Source organism: Felis catus, chromosome D3 (genome assembly GCF_018350175.1).
Source record: "Felis catus isolate Fca126 chromosome D3, F.catus_Fca126_mat1.0, whole genome shotgun sequence".
NCBI classification, from domain to species: Eukaryota; Metazoa; Chordata; class Mammalia; order Carnivora; family Felidae; genus Felis; species Felis catus.
The window spans coordinates 26,907,738-26,922,393 of record NC_058379.1 but is presented as its reverse complement, the minus strand read 5'-3'; the positions used below and the strand labels follow the sequence as shown (position 1 = coordinate 26,922,393).

Below are 14,656 nucleotides of genomic sequence, written 5' to 3'. Positions count from 1 at the left end.
TGAGCCACCCAGGAGCCCTGAAGTAGACTTACTTCTCGCAACAAAAAAAGGTTAAGAAATGGCTAATTCACACACGCCTGTTATAAAATCGAACAGAACTGAGGTGTGTAAAGAGGAAAAACGACGTTCTCCTCATTCCTTTCTCCTGCTCTGACGCCCTTACTCACTGATGAACTTATAGCTCTTCTCCCTTGTTTATCTACATGTATACACACATACACATGCGGTTGTTTAAAAAATTGAATCGTTTTAGAAATACACTGTCTGCAGTCTGCTTTTCTCCTGCCCACACAACAGTGTTTTGTGTGTTGTTAGAGATGACATCGGGACCCACCCCCTTCTGTGGAGTCAAGTGCCCTGTGGCATTTCATTGTCTGCATTAGGTCAAAGCTCACTTAGCCCGTGCCCTACAGATGGGCACCTAGGTTGTTTCTGTGTTGGTTTTGTTTCCTCAAGTGGTGCTCCCTGAGTCTTCTCATTGATGCCGACTTGGGCACCCGAGCCAAGAAAGAGTCTTGGCAGGAAATTGGCCAGATTAAAGGAAACGCGCATTTGAACATTTTTATGTTCTTGCCAACAGTTTCCAAGAGTGTCCATTTTCCCACATCCTCACCCTGACTGGGTGTGTTCGGTCTTTAAAATTTTATGGCATCTCACTGTTGTGATTTTATGTATTTTTATTTTTTAAATAGTATTTTTTGTGGGTTTTTTTTTAAGCGTTTATTTGAGACAGAGACAGAAAGAGCACCAGTGGGGGAGGGGCAGAGAGAGAGAGGGAGACACAGAACCCGAAGCAGGCTCCAGGCTGCAAGCTGTCAGCACAGAGCCCGACGTGGGGCTCGAACCTATGAACTATAAGATCATGACCTGAGCCGAAGTCGGACGCTCAACCTACTGAGCCACCCAGGTGCCCCTGTTGTGATTTTAAAAGCAGCTGTGTTGATCACCTCACCTCTTCCTTTCCCTTTCAAAGTCCCTTAACGTCAGTTGCATTGTTTCTTTTCTTTTCTTTTCTTTTCTTTTTTTTTTTTCAGCAAAAGGAAGGGCATGGTGTGGATAGAGCATCCGTCCTGAGAAGCTCCTGGAAGCCTGGAACGCTCCGAGAGAAGTCGAGGCAGACAGAGTGGAAGGACAGTCCTAACCAAGTCCCTGGCAACCATCGGGGTGAGAGCTCGGTGGGGGCTCTGAGCCCTTCTGACAGCACTCCAGAAGATGATGGAAGCTTCCAGACCGTGTGGGCCACGGTGTTTGAGCATCACGTGGAGAGACACACAGTGGCTGACCAGTCAGGACACCGTCCCTCGGCCACGGCCCCGAGAGATGTGGCTGATGCCAGTGTCTCAGAGTTCAGACCCAGGCGCGAGAGAAGCTCATGGCTGGGGAAGGACCTGCCTGAAAAGACAGCCCTCAAGAAACAGAGCTCCAGAGGGTTCGAAACTCCTGATGCAGAGAAATGGGGACAGACTGCCCTTTCAAATGGTGAACCCAGACAGTGTCACGTGCCCTTCCCGGAAGAATACCCTTTGGACGAAAAACACAATAAGAACCCCTTCCTCCAACGTGCTGAAAACCCTTCCTCATCCCAGAGGGTCGAGCCCAAGTATGACATGATGCACACAGTGGGCAAGTGTGCGCACAGTGAGGCCGTCTCCGTGGCGTTGGAGGAAAGAGCCATGACCCTGCGAAGTGGCAGGTCTCGGCTCTCACCAAAGGGGAGGCAGCAGGCCCGTGAGGTCACCCCTGCAGAGCCAGAGTACAGGCTGGAAGGTCAGGCGGGGTCCGTCCACAGGGCCAGTTTGATTTGGGAAGCTCAAGGGACTCATGAGGTCAGTGAGCCAAGGCCTGACTTCCGGGAGCCAAAGGACACGTTTGGGGGCAATTGCCTGTCACCCAAATGGACAGGGGGGGCGACCTTGAACTGGCATAAAGCCACCATAGTGGCCAGTGAAGAGAAAGGCTCGGAACTGAGCCCCGGGGCCAACAGCGAGCGCTCAGCCAGGTTGTGCGGCTCCGAAGTCCCCTCTGGGAGGGCCATCCAGGTGGCCATCTGGGAGGCTCCACACGAGGGGCCCGCTGGGGCCAGAAACAAGTCAGGAGGCTGCAGCTCAGTGGGAGAAAGGGGTCCCCCCCGGGGGTGCCCTCTGGATCCTCTCTGTCTGGCTAAGGACGAGCCCTCCGACTTCCGAGCCCGGCCACATCCAGAAGCGCTTGTGCAGAGAGGGCCCCTCGCTGTGGCTTCCGGTGAGGGTGAACCCAGGCCAGCCCAGGCACCAGAGCCTGAAGTCAAGATGCGGAAAGTGGGTCCCGCGGACCAGAGATTCGAGAGGTGGCGACGGCGGACATTACCGCACGACGTGAAGTTTGAGGAGTTCAGCTTCCTGGCCCCAGAAAACACCTCGAAGGTGGAGCAGAGGCGAACAGACCGTTTGAGCCCCACCGTCAGTGCCTTAAGAAAACCCCAGCTCTCCCACAACAGGGTGGAGGCCCAGGAGGAGAACCCAAGTGCTTCACAGGACCAGACTCGCCCAGCGGTGAAGCAGCGGTCCTCTCTGGAACCCAAGGCGACATTTTTTGCAGTGACATATCAGATTCCTGATACTCAAAAAGCAAAAAGTACTGTTAAGTCAGGGCCCGAAAACTTGACAGAACATTCTAGAAAAACAGCACCGCCTCCATCTCCTCATCCTCGAACACCTACCTTGGCTTCTCTTCACCATGAAGGGCCACTGGAGAGCAAGGGCAGTAAAAACTGGACTAAGGGCAGAGAGCACGACCACACAAGCTTTTCAAAGCCTCTGAAGCCAACAGACCGTCTGTCACCTCTTGGAGACAGGATTCTGGATCCTTCTGGTGAAAGAATCATGGATGCCGACGCCTCATGGAGTCATCGGAGACCAGAAGATGGCACCGGTTTTCAGAACAGTTGGAAGGATTGTGGGACCAAGACGTCCCCCAGCGGCGCTCCCAAAACACCCCCGGCTTCCAAAAGTCACCCAGAAGCCAACGATCTCCTCGCCAGAAGGGGCACTGAGGTGGTCAGTGCAAGGGTCCCGGGTAAAATCAGAGATGGCTACAGATCCAGTGTTCTTGACATTGACGCCCTGATGGCAGAGTACAAGAAGCAGGAAGTGGAGGAACCCCTGGAGGGGGCACCCTCGGTGCCCAGCGGCTCGACTCAGGAGAGGCCAGGCCATCTAGGCAGGGTGGAACCAAGAAGGAGGAGCTGGAAGGAGAGGCCTGAAGCCGAGGGTCTCCAGAAACAAGCAGGTTTCACCGAAGCAAACCACAGTTCTGCTCCTGGCCCTGGCCAGCCGCGGGCAGAGACCCCGGGGGCAACCACAAACACCAAATCCAGCTCTCCACTGTGGGCTCTGCCAGTCTCAGCTCCTTCTGAAAAATATCCAGGGGTTTCTTCAGGCCCCACCGGTCCCAGGAGAAAAGACTCAGGAATCCCCGAGGATGACAGAAGGGCCTTTGCTAGTAAACATCAAGGTGCAAAGTATTCAAATTACCCAGCCGAGTCAAAGCCCCCAACCTGGGAGGATCTGGGCAGTGGGGCCAGCGTGTTGCCCAAGTCATCCCCCGCTCACCAGAAGAAAGGGACCCCGAGGAAATCTATCGGGACGGAAGAGGAGGCCAGTGTGTTCCAGTGGGGTGATCACCCTTATGACCGTGACAGGTCACAGCTGGATGTCAAGAGAGCCTATTCGGAGAAGGGTCCGCCTGCCAAAATCCGAGAGGGCCTGTCTGCCATGCAGGAAGCCAGAGAGAGGAGACGAGAGTGGCCCCAGGGGAGGTCCAGCCTCCCCGGAGACAGTTCTGAGGTCAAGGAGACCAAAATGGGGCTCTGTCGGCGAGAGTCGGGGACTCGAGACACTCAGAAGGTGAGTGGTCAGTTTTGTAAGGCGTTGATTAAACACATAGGCCGGGGGGGCTCAAAATCCCATGCGACATGGGCCAGGTGGGTATGTACATGAGTGGCGGGGATTGTGGCAGATAGAGAGCTCAGTTCCGGCCAGTTCTTGACACGCGATGCCTCCATTTAGTCCACGGGGCCACCAGTTTGAAATGTCTGGCCTAGAATGTTGGTGACGATCGGTATCATTTATTGAGCACCCTCTGTCCGTTCCCGTGTGTTGTCATCAAGTTCATTATCGTGTCCTGCATATTCAGCATCATGCATGACATTTTGTGAGCATTCAGGGAATACTGGCTGTTTCAATGTTTAATTATTTATTTTGAGAGAGAGAGGGTGAGCAGAGTGGGGGATGGGCAGAAAGAGAGGGAGAGAGAATCCCAAGCGGGCTCCCAGTCATCAGCACAGTGCCCTACACAGGGCTCGATCTCACAAACCTTGGGATCGTGGCCTGAGGCGAAATCCAGAGTCAGATGCCTCCCCGACTGAGCCACCCAGGCGCCCCGAGTGAGTGAGCGATCTTAGGTGAGTCTCATGACAGTCCCTCTTTTGTGGGACAGTTGGAGTTTCCACAGAGGCAGGCCTTTGCAAGCAGCTGTTTGAGGAGGTGATTCCCCGCTGGGATTCCCCAGTGGAGAAGTGAGGCAGGTGTTAAAAGTGCCCCTGTGGGCATCTGAGGCTCATTCTCGTTGGAGCAGTAGCATAGATCACCCCTGAGTTGTCCTGTCCAAGAAGCAAGGAACCTGGCGTATATATTTTCCATTTCCCTTCTGTCCTCACTGGGGGCTGTTTCTGGGACTCTCAGCATTCAGACTCTTCCATTCTGTCTGGTGCCATGCTCAGTGGTGGAGAGAAAACTCCCCACGCTGCAGGACCCCATTGCCATCGGCAGGTCCTTGAGCACAGGGCTGGGCGCCCACAACGTCTGCTGCGGGTGCAATTGTCTTGTACCCTTGAAAAAGCCCAGGCTCAGAGAAGTTAAGTAATGTGTCACAGCACCAAGTGGCAAAGCTGGTATTTGAACCCAGGTCTGGCTCGATACCCAAGCTTTCACGTAGGCTACTCGGTGGTAAATGAGGAATCTTGAAGGCGGGGAAGAAATCTGAGGCATGGAGCCTGGCTTCGGGAAGCTTATGATCTCTGCGGGGAGATGGGACACGGTGACCCACGGCCAGGAAATGATCAGGCGCGGAGGCGAGGTGCTGGAGAAGAGGCCCAGGAAGGCATCCTGGAGGAGCTGCTGGCCAGAGCCCACGCTGGGGGGTGGTTATGAGTTTGGATAGGCTGGTTCGGGGGGTGAGGGCATTTGCGGCAGAAGCACAGCACGCGCAAAGGTTTGGAGGTGGGGACCAGACATGGCAAGCTCTGGGAGCAGTGCGGAACCTTGGTCCCTGCACTGCCACCCATATGCTGTGGCGTCGGCCAACTGGCACCCAAGTCCCACATCTGCCACCCGGACTGAGTGACGAAGGGCAAACCCTTTCACTGAGGCGCCCGAGCCTCAGTTTCCTCATCTGTAGAAAAGAAAGCAGAGGGTCCCGCCTGGGAAGGGATGTTGTAGACACGAAAAGAGTGGGATAGTGTCACCATCCCCCCGACACACGGGGTCGACCGGGGTTTTCCAGTTACCACGTTCAGACTCCTCTGTGCCGTTCACCAGCTGTGTGTAAAGCACACTCCTCCGCGGAGGTGACCGAAGTTTCTGCCCAGCAGCCCTGTTGGTAGAAATGGAGAGACCACGCCGGCTGGGCCCCTGGTGGGCGTGGGCACAGGACCGGCCCGTGGGTTGTGCGGATGTGCTGCCCGAGGAGCGTTTCACGAGGCTGTTATTGTGGGAACAGCAGGAGAGGGGAGGGGGCAAGGAAAGGTGACACCTGGTCCTTTTGCCAGCGCCTTGCTCGGGGGGCCTGGCGGCAGCGGGAGAGGCAGGGTGTTGTGGGGAGGGGGGCCCTGGCCCAGCCTTGGACGCCCGCCCGGGGTGCGCAGGGCCCCATGAGTGCTCGTTGTCAGGGGATCTGTTTTCTCACTGAGGGATTGGGAGGCCTTGGACCAGCTCCCTGTTTCCCTTCCCTCCTGCCCGACCATCTCTGGTTCTTGATCTTGAAAAAATAAACGGAAGCAATACAGAAGGACAAAGTGTTGGTTGTTGAAAATTCAGACCTTACCAGAGCGAATAAAAAAGCATACCCCTTGAGCCCCCTTCCTGTCCCCGCCCCTCCCCCCGCCAAGATGCAACCACGGTCACCATGTTTGATATGTTGCGGCTTTTCCTAAACACCACAGAGCTGCTTGTCCATGGTATGTATCTTTATTTGTAGCTGTTGTATTTTTCCTTATTGCAAAAGGAGTGAACGCTTGTGTGAAACTGAACCGTGTGATGGAAACATACAGTTCAGAAGGAAAACCTCCCCTAGATGATGGGTCTGGGGCACAGCCTTCCAGACCTGTCAGTGGTTCTCAGCTACAGGCAATTTTGCCCTTACAGCACGTTTGGCAAAGTGTAGGACATTTTCTTCCTTCCTTCCTTCCTTCCTTCCTTCCTTCCTTCCTTCCTTCCTTCCTCCCTCCCTCCCTCTCTCCCTCCCTTTCTAAACGTTTATTTATTTATTTTTGAGACCGAGAGAGAGAGAGAGAGAGAGAGAGAGCAAGAGGAGGGCAAAGAGAGAGGGAGAGAGAATCCCAAGCAGGCTTTGCCCTGTCACTGCAGAGCCTGATGCAGGGCTCGAGCCCGTAAACCATGAGATCACGAACCGAGCCAAAGTCAAGAGTCTAGGATGCTCAACTGACTGAACCACCCAGGCACCCCAAGTGTAAGACATTTTCTTTGTCACAACCAGGGAAGAGTTTTCTCCTGGCTTCTAGTGGGTGGAGGCACCCTGCAGTGCAGATTGTCCCCTGCCCGCACCCGAGGCTCATCCAGCCCCTTAGTGTGCATCACTCCGTGGGTAAGGAAGCCCCCGTCAGATACAGACACAGGTATAGCATACTCTCTTACAGAAACATGGTAATATTCTACAGGAAATCTTACAACTTTTTTTTTTTTTAAGCAAAAAAAAAAAAAAAAAAAAAAGAAGCCTGATCTGATGCAGGGTTCAAACCCACAAACCGTGAGATCATGACCTGAGCTGAAATCAAGAGTTGGACGCTTAGCAGACTGAGCCACCCAGGGGCCTCAAGACTAAGCTTTTTTTTTTTTTTTTTTTTTTAATCCGCATACTTATTTTTTTTTTTAAGTTTTAAAATGTTTATTTATTTTTGAGAGACAGAGCATGAGTGGGGGAGGGCAGAGAGAGAGGGAGACACAGAATCCAAAGCAGGCTCCAGGCTCTGAGCTGTCAGCACAGAGCCCGACGGGGGGCTTGAACCCACCAACCCTGAGATCGTGACCTGAGCCAAAATTGGACGCTTAAAAGACTGAGCCACTCAGGCACCCCAATGTTTAATTTTTTTGAGAGGGAGAGAGAGAGACAGAGACAGAGACAGAGACAGAGGGAGAGCAGGGGAGGGGCAGAGAGAGAGGGAGACACAGAATCGGAAACAGGCTCCAGGCCCTGAGCTGTCACCACAGAGCCCGATGTAGGGCTCGAACTCGCCAGCTGTGAGATCCTGACCTGAGCTGAAGTCGGACGTTTAACTGACTGAGCCACCCAGGCCCCCCATCCACATACATAACTTTGTCCCAGGCCCGATTGCAGTGTTCCATTTAATTAAATGATTTATTTTCATTTCAAAAGAGAGAACCTTTTCCAGAGGCTCCAAAAATACTTGAAGGCATGGAGTATAAATCCTCTGCATTCCTCCCATCCCTTGACCACTTAGATTCTTTTTTGGTCCGAATTCGTACAGCGTCTCTTTCTGAAAATACAAGCAAACACGAACACATATTCCTAATTTTGCCTCTGGTTTTTTCTCCATCAAAGAGCGCATTCTCTCCAGGTGGTTGGAACTTTGGGTGCACATGGGAGTAACCCAGGCAACCCTAAAAGAGAGCGATGCAGGGGCCTCACCCCGGACCAGACTGGTTGGAATCTCTGTGGTGGGGCCCACCCTTGTTAGATTTGACTCTTCCTTTTTTTTCCCCCCCCTGTGTGAGTGTCCTTGGGAGCGTTTGGATTCAGCCCATAGAGGGTGTCCTCATTCTTTTCGATTGCCATATGGTAGAGATGGCGATATTTCTGATCTTTGGCTATTTGCAAACCACAGGCAGACGTCACTTTTGCACACGTGCAGGTTTGCCCGTGGGTTGAGAATGGCGATAGTCTGAAGGTGAATGCAGTTGTAATCTTGCGGGATTGTGCCAAAGTGCCCTGTGTCGTCCGGGGCTATGCCCTTTTACAGATAGCCTCGCCAGCAGGGGCAGGGCCCCACGTCCCCTCAGCCTGACCAGCCGGGTGCGTTACCAGATTTCTGGATCTCCTGCCCCTGAAGAGCGCCCACCTGTTGTCACATGTATGAGGCTCCTTGTATTTCCTTCCTGTGACCTGCTTGCTCAAGTCCCGCCCACTTTTCTTTTGGAACATGGCCCTTTTCTCGTCCAGTTATTGGAGTTCTCTATTAGCGAGGTGAACCATTTGTACGTCTATGATTTGATTTCCCCCTGGAGGCGGCCCCGGACTGCCTCTCGGGCAGACTCGAGATCAGGCTCTAGCGTCGTTATTTATTAGCTGTGTGACTCTGGGCATCTCGCCAGACCTCTCTGAGCCTAAATTTCCTCATCTGTGGAATGCGAATCCTGCCTGCTTCGTGGTTTGTTGGAGATTTATCGTGAAATAATGTGTGGTCAAGACCGCGGCCCAGGGCCTGATGTGAAGGAGGGTTGACGGAATCTGAAAGAAGCGCCTCCAGACCTCCGCTCATTTACTACATTTAATACATGCACTAGCCCTGAGCCAGGCCCTGATCTAGGCACCACGGCTGCTGGAGGGACCAGCCCACTGTATCAGGCTGTGTCACACGATAAGGCAGCCACCAGTCACATGTGGCCATTTAAATGTAAATCAGTTTAAATAACATTAAAAATTCAGCTTCTCAGTCCCCCTTGAGCCATGTTCAAGTGCTCAAAAGCCACAGGTGGCTCAGGGCGACTGTTATCACACAGCCCGAATAGAGAACATCCGCATAATCGCAGAATGTGCCCATGGATGGCTCCTGTCTGGGGGGCAAGCAGATCTCAAGTGAGTGAGAGTGCTAAGTCCTGGGGAGATAGAAAAAGAGGCGATGGGGAGGTGATTCTAAGAGGGTGGCCAGGAGAAGATCCCCTGGGAGGGGGACCTGAGTGATGGCCATCATGTGGACGAGCCGGTCCCGTGGATGCTGGAAGGGTGCCAGTGGGCACAGGGGGCAGGGGCCAGAGCATAAGGGAGCCACTGATTCCCAAGGTCATCTCGCCGTTGCGCGTTGTGTCAGCAGTGCATGAAGGCTGGTTTCTCTACATCCTCGCCAACACTTACCTGTCTCTTTGGTTCTGCCATCCTACGGGGTACAAAGGTATCATCGTGGTTTGGATTTGCATTTTCCATGGCACATCGTTTCATGTGCCTGTTTGACCATGCGTGTCCCTTCTTTGTCCACTTTTTAAGTTGGGTTATTGTTCTCTTTCATTATTGATTTGTAATTGCTCCTTATATATCCTGGACCCAACTGCCTTCACAGACCTGTGATTTGCAGAAATTTTCTCCCATCGTGTGGGTTTTATTTTTCACTTTCTTGGTGGTGCCTTTTGAAGCACAAAAGTTTTTCATTTTGGTGAGCTCCCATCTATTTTTCCTTGGTACACTTGTGCTTTTGATGCCATATCTGAGAAACCATTGCCTCATCCGAGGCCGTGAACATTTACGCCCCTATTTTCTTCTGAGAGTTTTCTAGGTTTTGCTCTGGCCTTGAGGTCTTTGATCTATTTTGAGTTGATTTTGGTTTATGATGTGCGGTTTGAAGCGTGTTTCGAAGGCAGAGTCTCAACTTCGTTGATGAGGTGGACAGAAGCAAGAGACTGGAGGGCGACCTGAGAGTCTTAGCTGGCACGGCTGGGTGATGGGCAGGGCGGGGGAGGAGCAGTTTTGGAGGGAAGGAATGGGGAGGATCTGTTTGGGGCATGTGGAGTCAGAGATGAGTGTGACCGGTGCAGGGAGATGTCGTGGGGTCCCAACGTGGACAGACAAAATCTGGAGTTGTCTGTGCACGCTTGGGATTTATTTAAAGCCAGGGGGTGTTATGAGAGATCCCCGAGGGAATAATGAAACAGGGAAAGAGAAAGCTCTGGGGCTGGCCCTAGGTGAGTGGACATCTCTCTGAGATGCGGGGAGCCTGAGAAGGATCAGGAAGGGAGGTAGGAGGAAACACAGAGGGTTTCAAAAAGAGGCTGTGAGGCAAGGGATCCAAAATCCAGCCTTGTTCTTCACTCATGCTGTGTGTTCTTAAGCAGATGTCTTCCCTCTCTGTGCCTTCCTATCCTTGGCTGTGCAGAGAGAGTGTAGGGCTGGCCGACATTTATGGAGGGCTCCCCGCTTGCCGGGCATGGGGGGAGATGAGCCTGAAGCCGGCCAGGTGCCCAGGACTCGTTGGGCACACCAGGCAGCACTGTGTCACTGACTTTGCGTGCCCTGCTCTCACTTGGTTCTCCCCTGAGCCTAGAAGCCGAACACTCTTATTATGGGTCTTTCCCCACATGGTCAAGGCTCAGAGAGGTGAAGGCACTGACCTGAGGTCACACAGTTATTAAGTGGCCGAGACTGGGCTGAACCCAGACCCTGTAGATTACCTCCCATCATCAAGGCAGACCATCGTGGGGTGGGCTTTAGTTTTCGTTTTGCTCTTTCAGGTACAGAATGGAGTTTCTCACCGTGACAGATTTGTTCTGTAAATGCGAAAGCCCCAGGAAAATCCTTTGCCTGTGTTCTATGTCTCAGGTGCTGCCACAAGACCCAGAGAGGGAGGATGCCCCGCAGGACAGTGAGCAGCTACTCTGGCAGGTGTCCCCTGCAGCCTCGGGTCCCCGGAGAAGTCACAGTTTCTGCAAAGACAGGAGGAGCGGGCCTTTTGTGGTGAGTGACACTGGTGCGGCCAGACTGGAACTCGTGAGGGGGTGAGACACCGCTGGGACTGTGGTCGTATGGACGGTCATGGCTGGCCTGGGGGCCTGAGGGCGTCGCGGAGGGGCAGGTGCCTGTCCCGGAATCTGGTGTTGGCCACGATTCTCGACGTGGAGGGTGTTTGGTGCTTCTGCCAGGAAGCCTTCGCTCGTCTTGGGTTTCCAGCCCAATGCAGAGAGGTATCTTGTGCCTGGCGTGGAGCAGATAAGAGAACAGGCCACGGGGCCTTGAGGTTCTGGGTTCGAGTCCCAACACCGCCCCTCTCAGTCTCTTTCAGCAATTGGCTTCTTTGCCTGGAAAACAAGATCATGATTTCTGTTTCTTTTGCGCCGTTAATTTAACCAGGCTGGTCCTGGAGCCAGGTCACCAGGGCTCAAATCCTAGCTCTGCGTGCAGACGGGTGTTTGGCCTCAGCTTCTTCATCTGTGAAATGGGGATAATAACGGCATCTACTGCACAGGGCTGCCATGGGGGCTCAGAGAAGATGGTGCAGGGAGTGTTCGGCATGGTCATGGGGACACAGTCACACTTTAATGAGTGGTTTTCGAGTCTCTCTTTGCCTGTCACTGAGTCTGTTTCTTTGGGCCAGCACTCGCCCTCTCTCTCAGCCTGTTTCCTCACTTGTTAAGATAGGTATTTTTTTTTTTAATGTTTTATTTATTTTTGAGACACGGAGAGACAGAGCATGAACAGGGAAGGGTCAGAGAGAGTGAGACACAGAATCTGAAACAGGCTCCAGGCTCCGAGCTGTCAGCACAGAGCCCGATGCGGGGCTCGAACTCACTGACCGCGAGATCATGACCTGAGCCGAAGTCGGCCGCTCAACCGACTGAGCCCACCCAGGCTCCCCAAGATAGGTATTTCTTTAATGAGGCAACCCCAGTTCTGCTCACGAGGTCATTTGGATCACAAGCTCTGTGTATTTCAAGGACACTTGTGCCTGGTCTCGGGTCTTGGAGATATGGGAAGCTCCAGGATTTAAATCCCAGGTTCCATCCCTTCTGGCTTTATGGTCATGGGCAAGAAATCACTCTTCCCTGAACTTCGGGTTCGTCCTCTGCAGCTCGTGGTGAAGAAGGATGCCCCCCGCAGGGTTCTTGATGGGAGAACGTCTATACCAGCGTCAAGGGGGCTGACTATATGTCAGAGCGGGAGCTCACGCTCAGACCTCGGCTAGCGTCTGCTGAGCAGCCCCAGAAAGCTTGGGTGTTCAGATCCCAGCCACAGACCTGTGTACATTTGAAACCACCTGGTGTTTTTGTTAAATGTTCCCTTCCACTGATTTCTTCCTTACCCTTTTCTCATTGCCTCTCCGGTGGCACCGACTCAGCTTATCTGATTGTACTTGAACTTTCGTGTGTGTAAGCCAAACAGAGGTTATGGAGAGAAAAGCATTTAAGGCCTATCTTTTTATAGTCTCTGCTTGCTGGCATCTTCCCTGGTGGCCTGGCTTCCCCTCTTCCACTCCCTGTCATTGAGGAGCCTTTGTCTTTGGAGTCCTCAGGTGGCTTGCCTTGGCTCTCTCCTTGTGGCTCCTCGAGGCCTCTGCCCCGTTGCAGCCCTGCTTGATTTCCTCTCCTCGGAGGCGGGTGGGCAGGGTGGGGGCCTCAGACCTCATGTCTCTGCTTTGAGGACTCACACCTGCAATTCCAGGGAGTGGCCACCAGGGGGTGGAGGCGTTCGGCTCACTTTCTGATGGCTCCAAAAGCCTCACTCCGAGGACCTCAGCTTTGGGCACTGGAGGCTGAGAAGTGGGCTCCACTTCCGGCTCTGTCACTGTGTGACCTTGGGCAAGTGATCTGACGGACCTCAGTGTGCCTCAGTTTTTTCTTCTGTAAAACAAGGATGGTCCTATCCGACCTCAGGAGCATTTTTGTGAGCAGTAATGAGATCGCTCAGCACTCAGAGGAATTGATCCTCAATGAATACCAGGGCTGCAGTGACAGCTTTTCCTTCATTCTCCCCCTTCCCCTCCCCTCCCCCCTTTTTTCAGCTCTCTCATTGTAAGATGGGAAACTGAGGCCCAGAGAGCAGGCCGGACTTAGTCAGGGTGACCCTCCAGGTGAGGACTGGGGTCCTGAGCCCTCGGCCCTGCTGGCCGCCCTTACTTCTCTGCAAGTTGTCAGACCTGCACGTTGTATTTCCTGAGGTGCCTGAGGGGGTCCCCCCGTAAACGTTGTCTACAGTTCCGGTCACTCTTGATTACTGACGCCGGGCTGCGGGTTTCCAGTTTGGGTTCTCCATGTTTTGAGCCTGGTCTCGGGCCTTGTCCATCCCGATTCTACCCCTCATGGTGGGGAGTATGAATCCCATTTAGCAGAGGAGGGAGCCGAGGCCCAGAGAGGTCAAATCGCTTGCCCAAGGCCACACAGTTAACATATGAGGGAGCCGGGATGGAGACTAGGCCTCTTCTGCTTCCAGCCTCTGAGCTGGGCCCTGTCTGCCCCGGGACGGTGTCTTTGGCCTGCCACCAACCCCTGCCAGCCCCTCTCTGGGCCTGCAACACTTGGTGCCTTCACTCACAAGGGAGCAAAGACAACCTTGGCCCTGGGGGTGAGAATGTGATACTTGTTCAGCCCGGGGTTGGCCGCCAGCTGTTCTGCCGCGGCCGCCCTCTGGAGGGTGCCTGGGACTTGCCCGGTCTGCGCAGCCCCGCCCCCACCTGGCTGACACACAGCCCCGAGCACTGAAAGACCAGTGTGGCCCTGGCTCTTGATCGAGGCAGTGGGCAAGTGAGTTTACCACTCGGGGCCTCTCTTTTGGGAATCATGGTAATAATAATGCCTAATAAGTTACGGTGCTTAATGTGTGGTACAGTTACTAGTATTATCCCCATTTGACAGATGGGAAAACTGAGGCCCGGAGCCATTAAGTACGTCTCCCAGGTTGGAGCTGTGATGCCAAGATGTTCATAAAGCACTGAGCACAGTGCCGGGTGGAGAGTAACTGCCTGATAAATGTCACCTGCTGTTACTCTATCGTTAATTCTTATTTGCCGTCAGTTTCTTTTTCCTCTACTTTCTCTTGAAGGGCTACTCGATGGAACAGGAAGGCGTCCCCAATCTAGAAGTTTCTCTGCTGTTGAGGAAACTGAGGCCCAGCAAGGGGAGGTGTCTTGTTCAGGGAGGGCCCCGCTGCAGCCAGGACAGAGCTGGGACTATAGACCATGTTTCTGGACTCCCTGGCCAGTGCTCCCCTGTTGCTTCCAGGGCTATACTTAGTAGGACGTTGGGTCCTTGTGGCAAATCTGAGCCCTGTGCCGGGCCTCGTCCCTCACCCTTACGTGGATGGTCATGCCCTCCTTTCCCCAGAAAGTGAGCCTTTGGTCTGCACTCAGGCAGGTGTCCTAAAGCACAGTGACTCAGTTGTGGACCATGGCCTTGGGTCACAGTTTGCCCCAGAGGCCTCTCCCATGACTGAAGGTACATATCCACCAGCTGTGGGGGTTCCCTGTAATGGGGCAGGTGGCGGGCCTCTGTTGACCTTGAGAATGTTCTCCCAAATCTCCAAACCCTGGGCCGGCATTTGCGGGCTCCTTCTCTCATGGGCCCACTGTGTGCCAGGCCCTGGAGATTCTCCCAGCTTCTTGGGGCTACACTTCAGCGGGACCTGCAGGAAGCCTAGGAGGGTCTAGTTAGTTGGAGGAGGAGGA

General features: G+C 53.7%; 1 protein-coding gene across 2 annotated transcripts in view; it reads left to right on the top strand.

Moving 5' to 3' along the window:
* KIAA1671 (uncharacterized protein KIAA1671 homolog) overlaps positions 1 to 14,656 on the top strand; it is a 201,556-nt gene that overhangs the window by 61,101 nt on the left and 125,799 nt on the right. For both annotated transcript variants that reach the window (XM_045042018.1, XM_003994871.6), the window contains exons 5-6: positions 1,035 to 3,884; positions 10,822 to 10,956. In XM_045042018.1, coding sequence (XP_044897953.1) covers positions 1,035 to 3,884; positions 10,822 to 10,956 — 2,985 coding nt within the window. The remainder of the gene's footprint in view (positions 1 to 1,034; positions 3,885 to 10,821; positions 10,957 to 14,656) is intronic.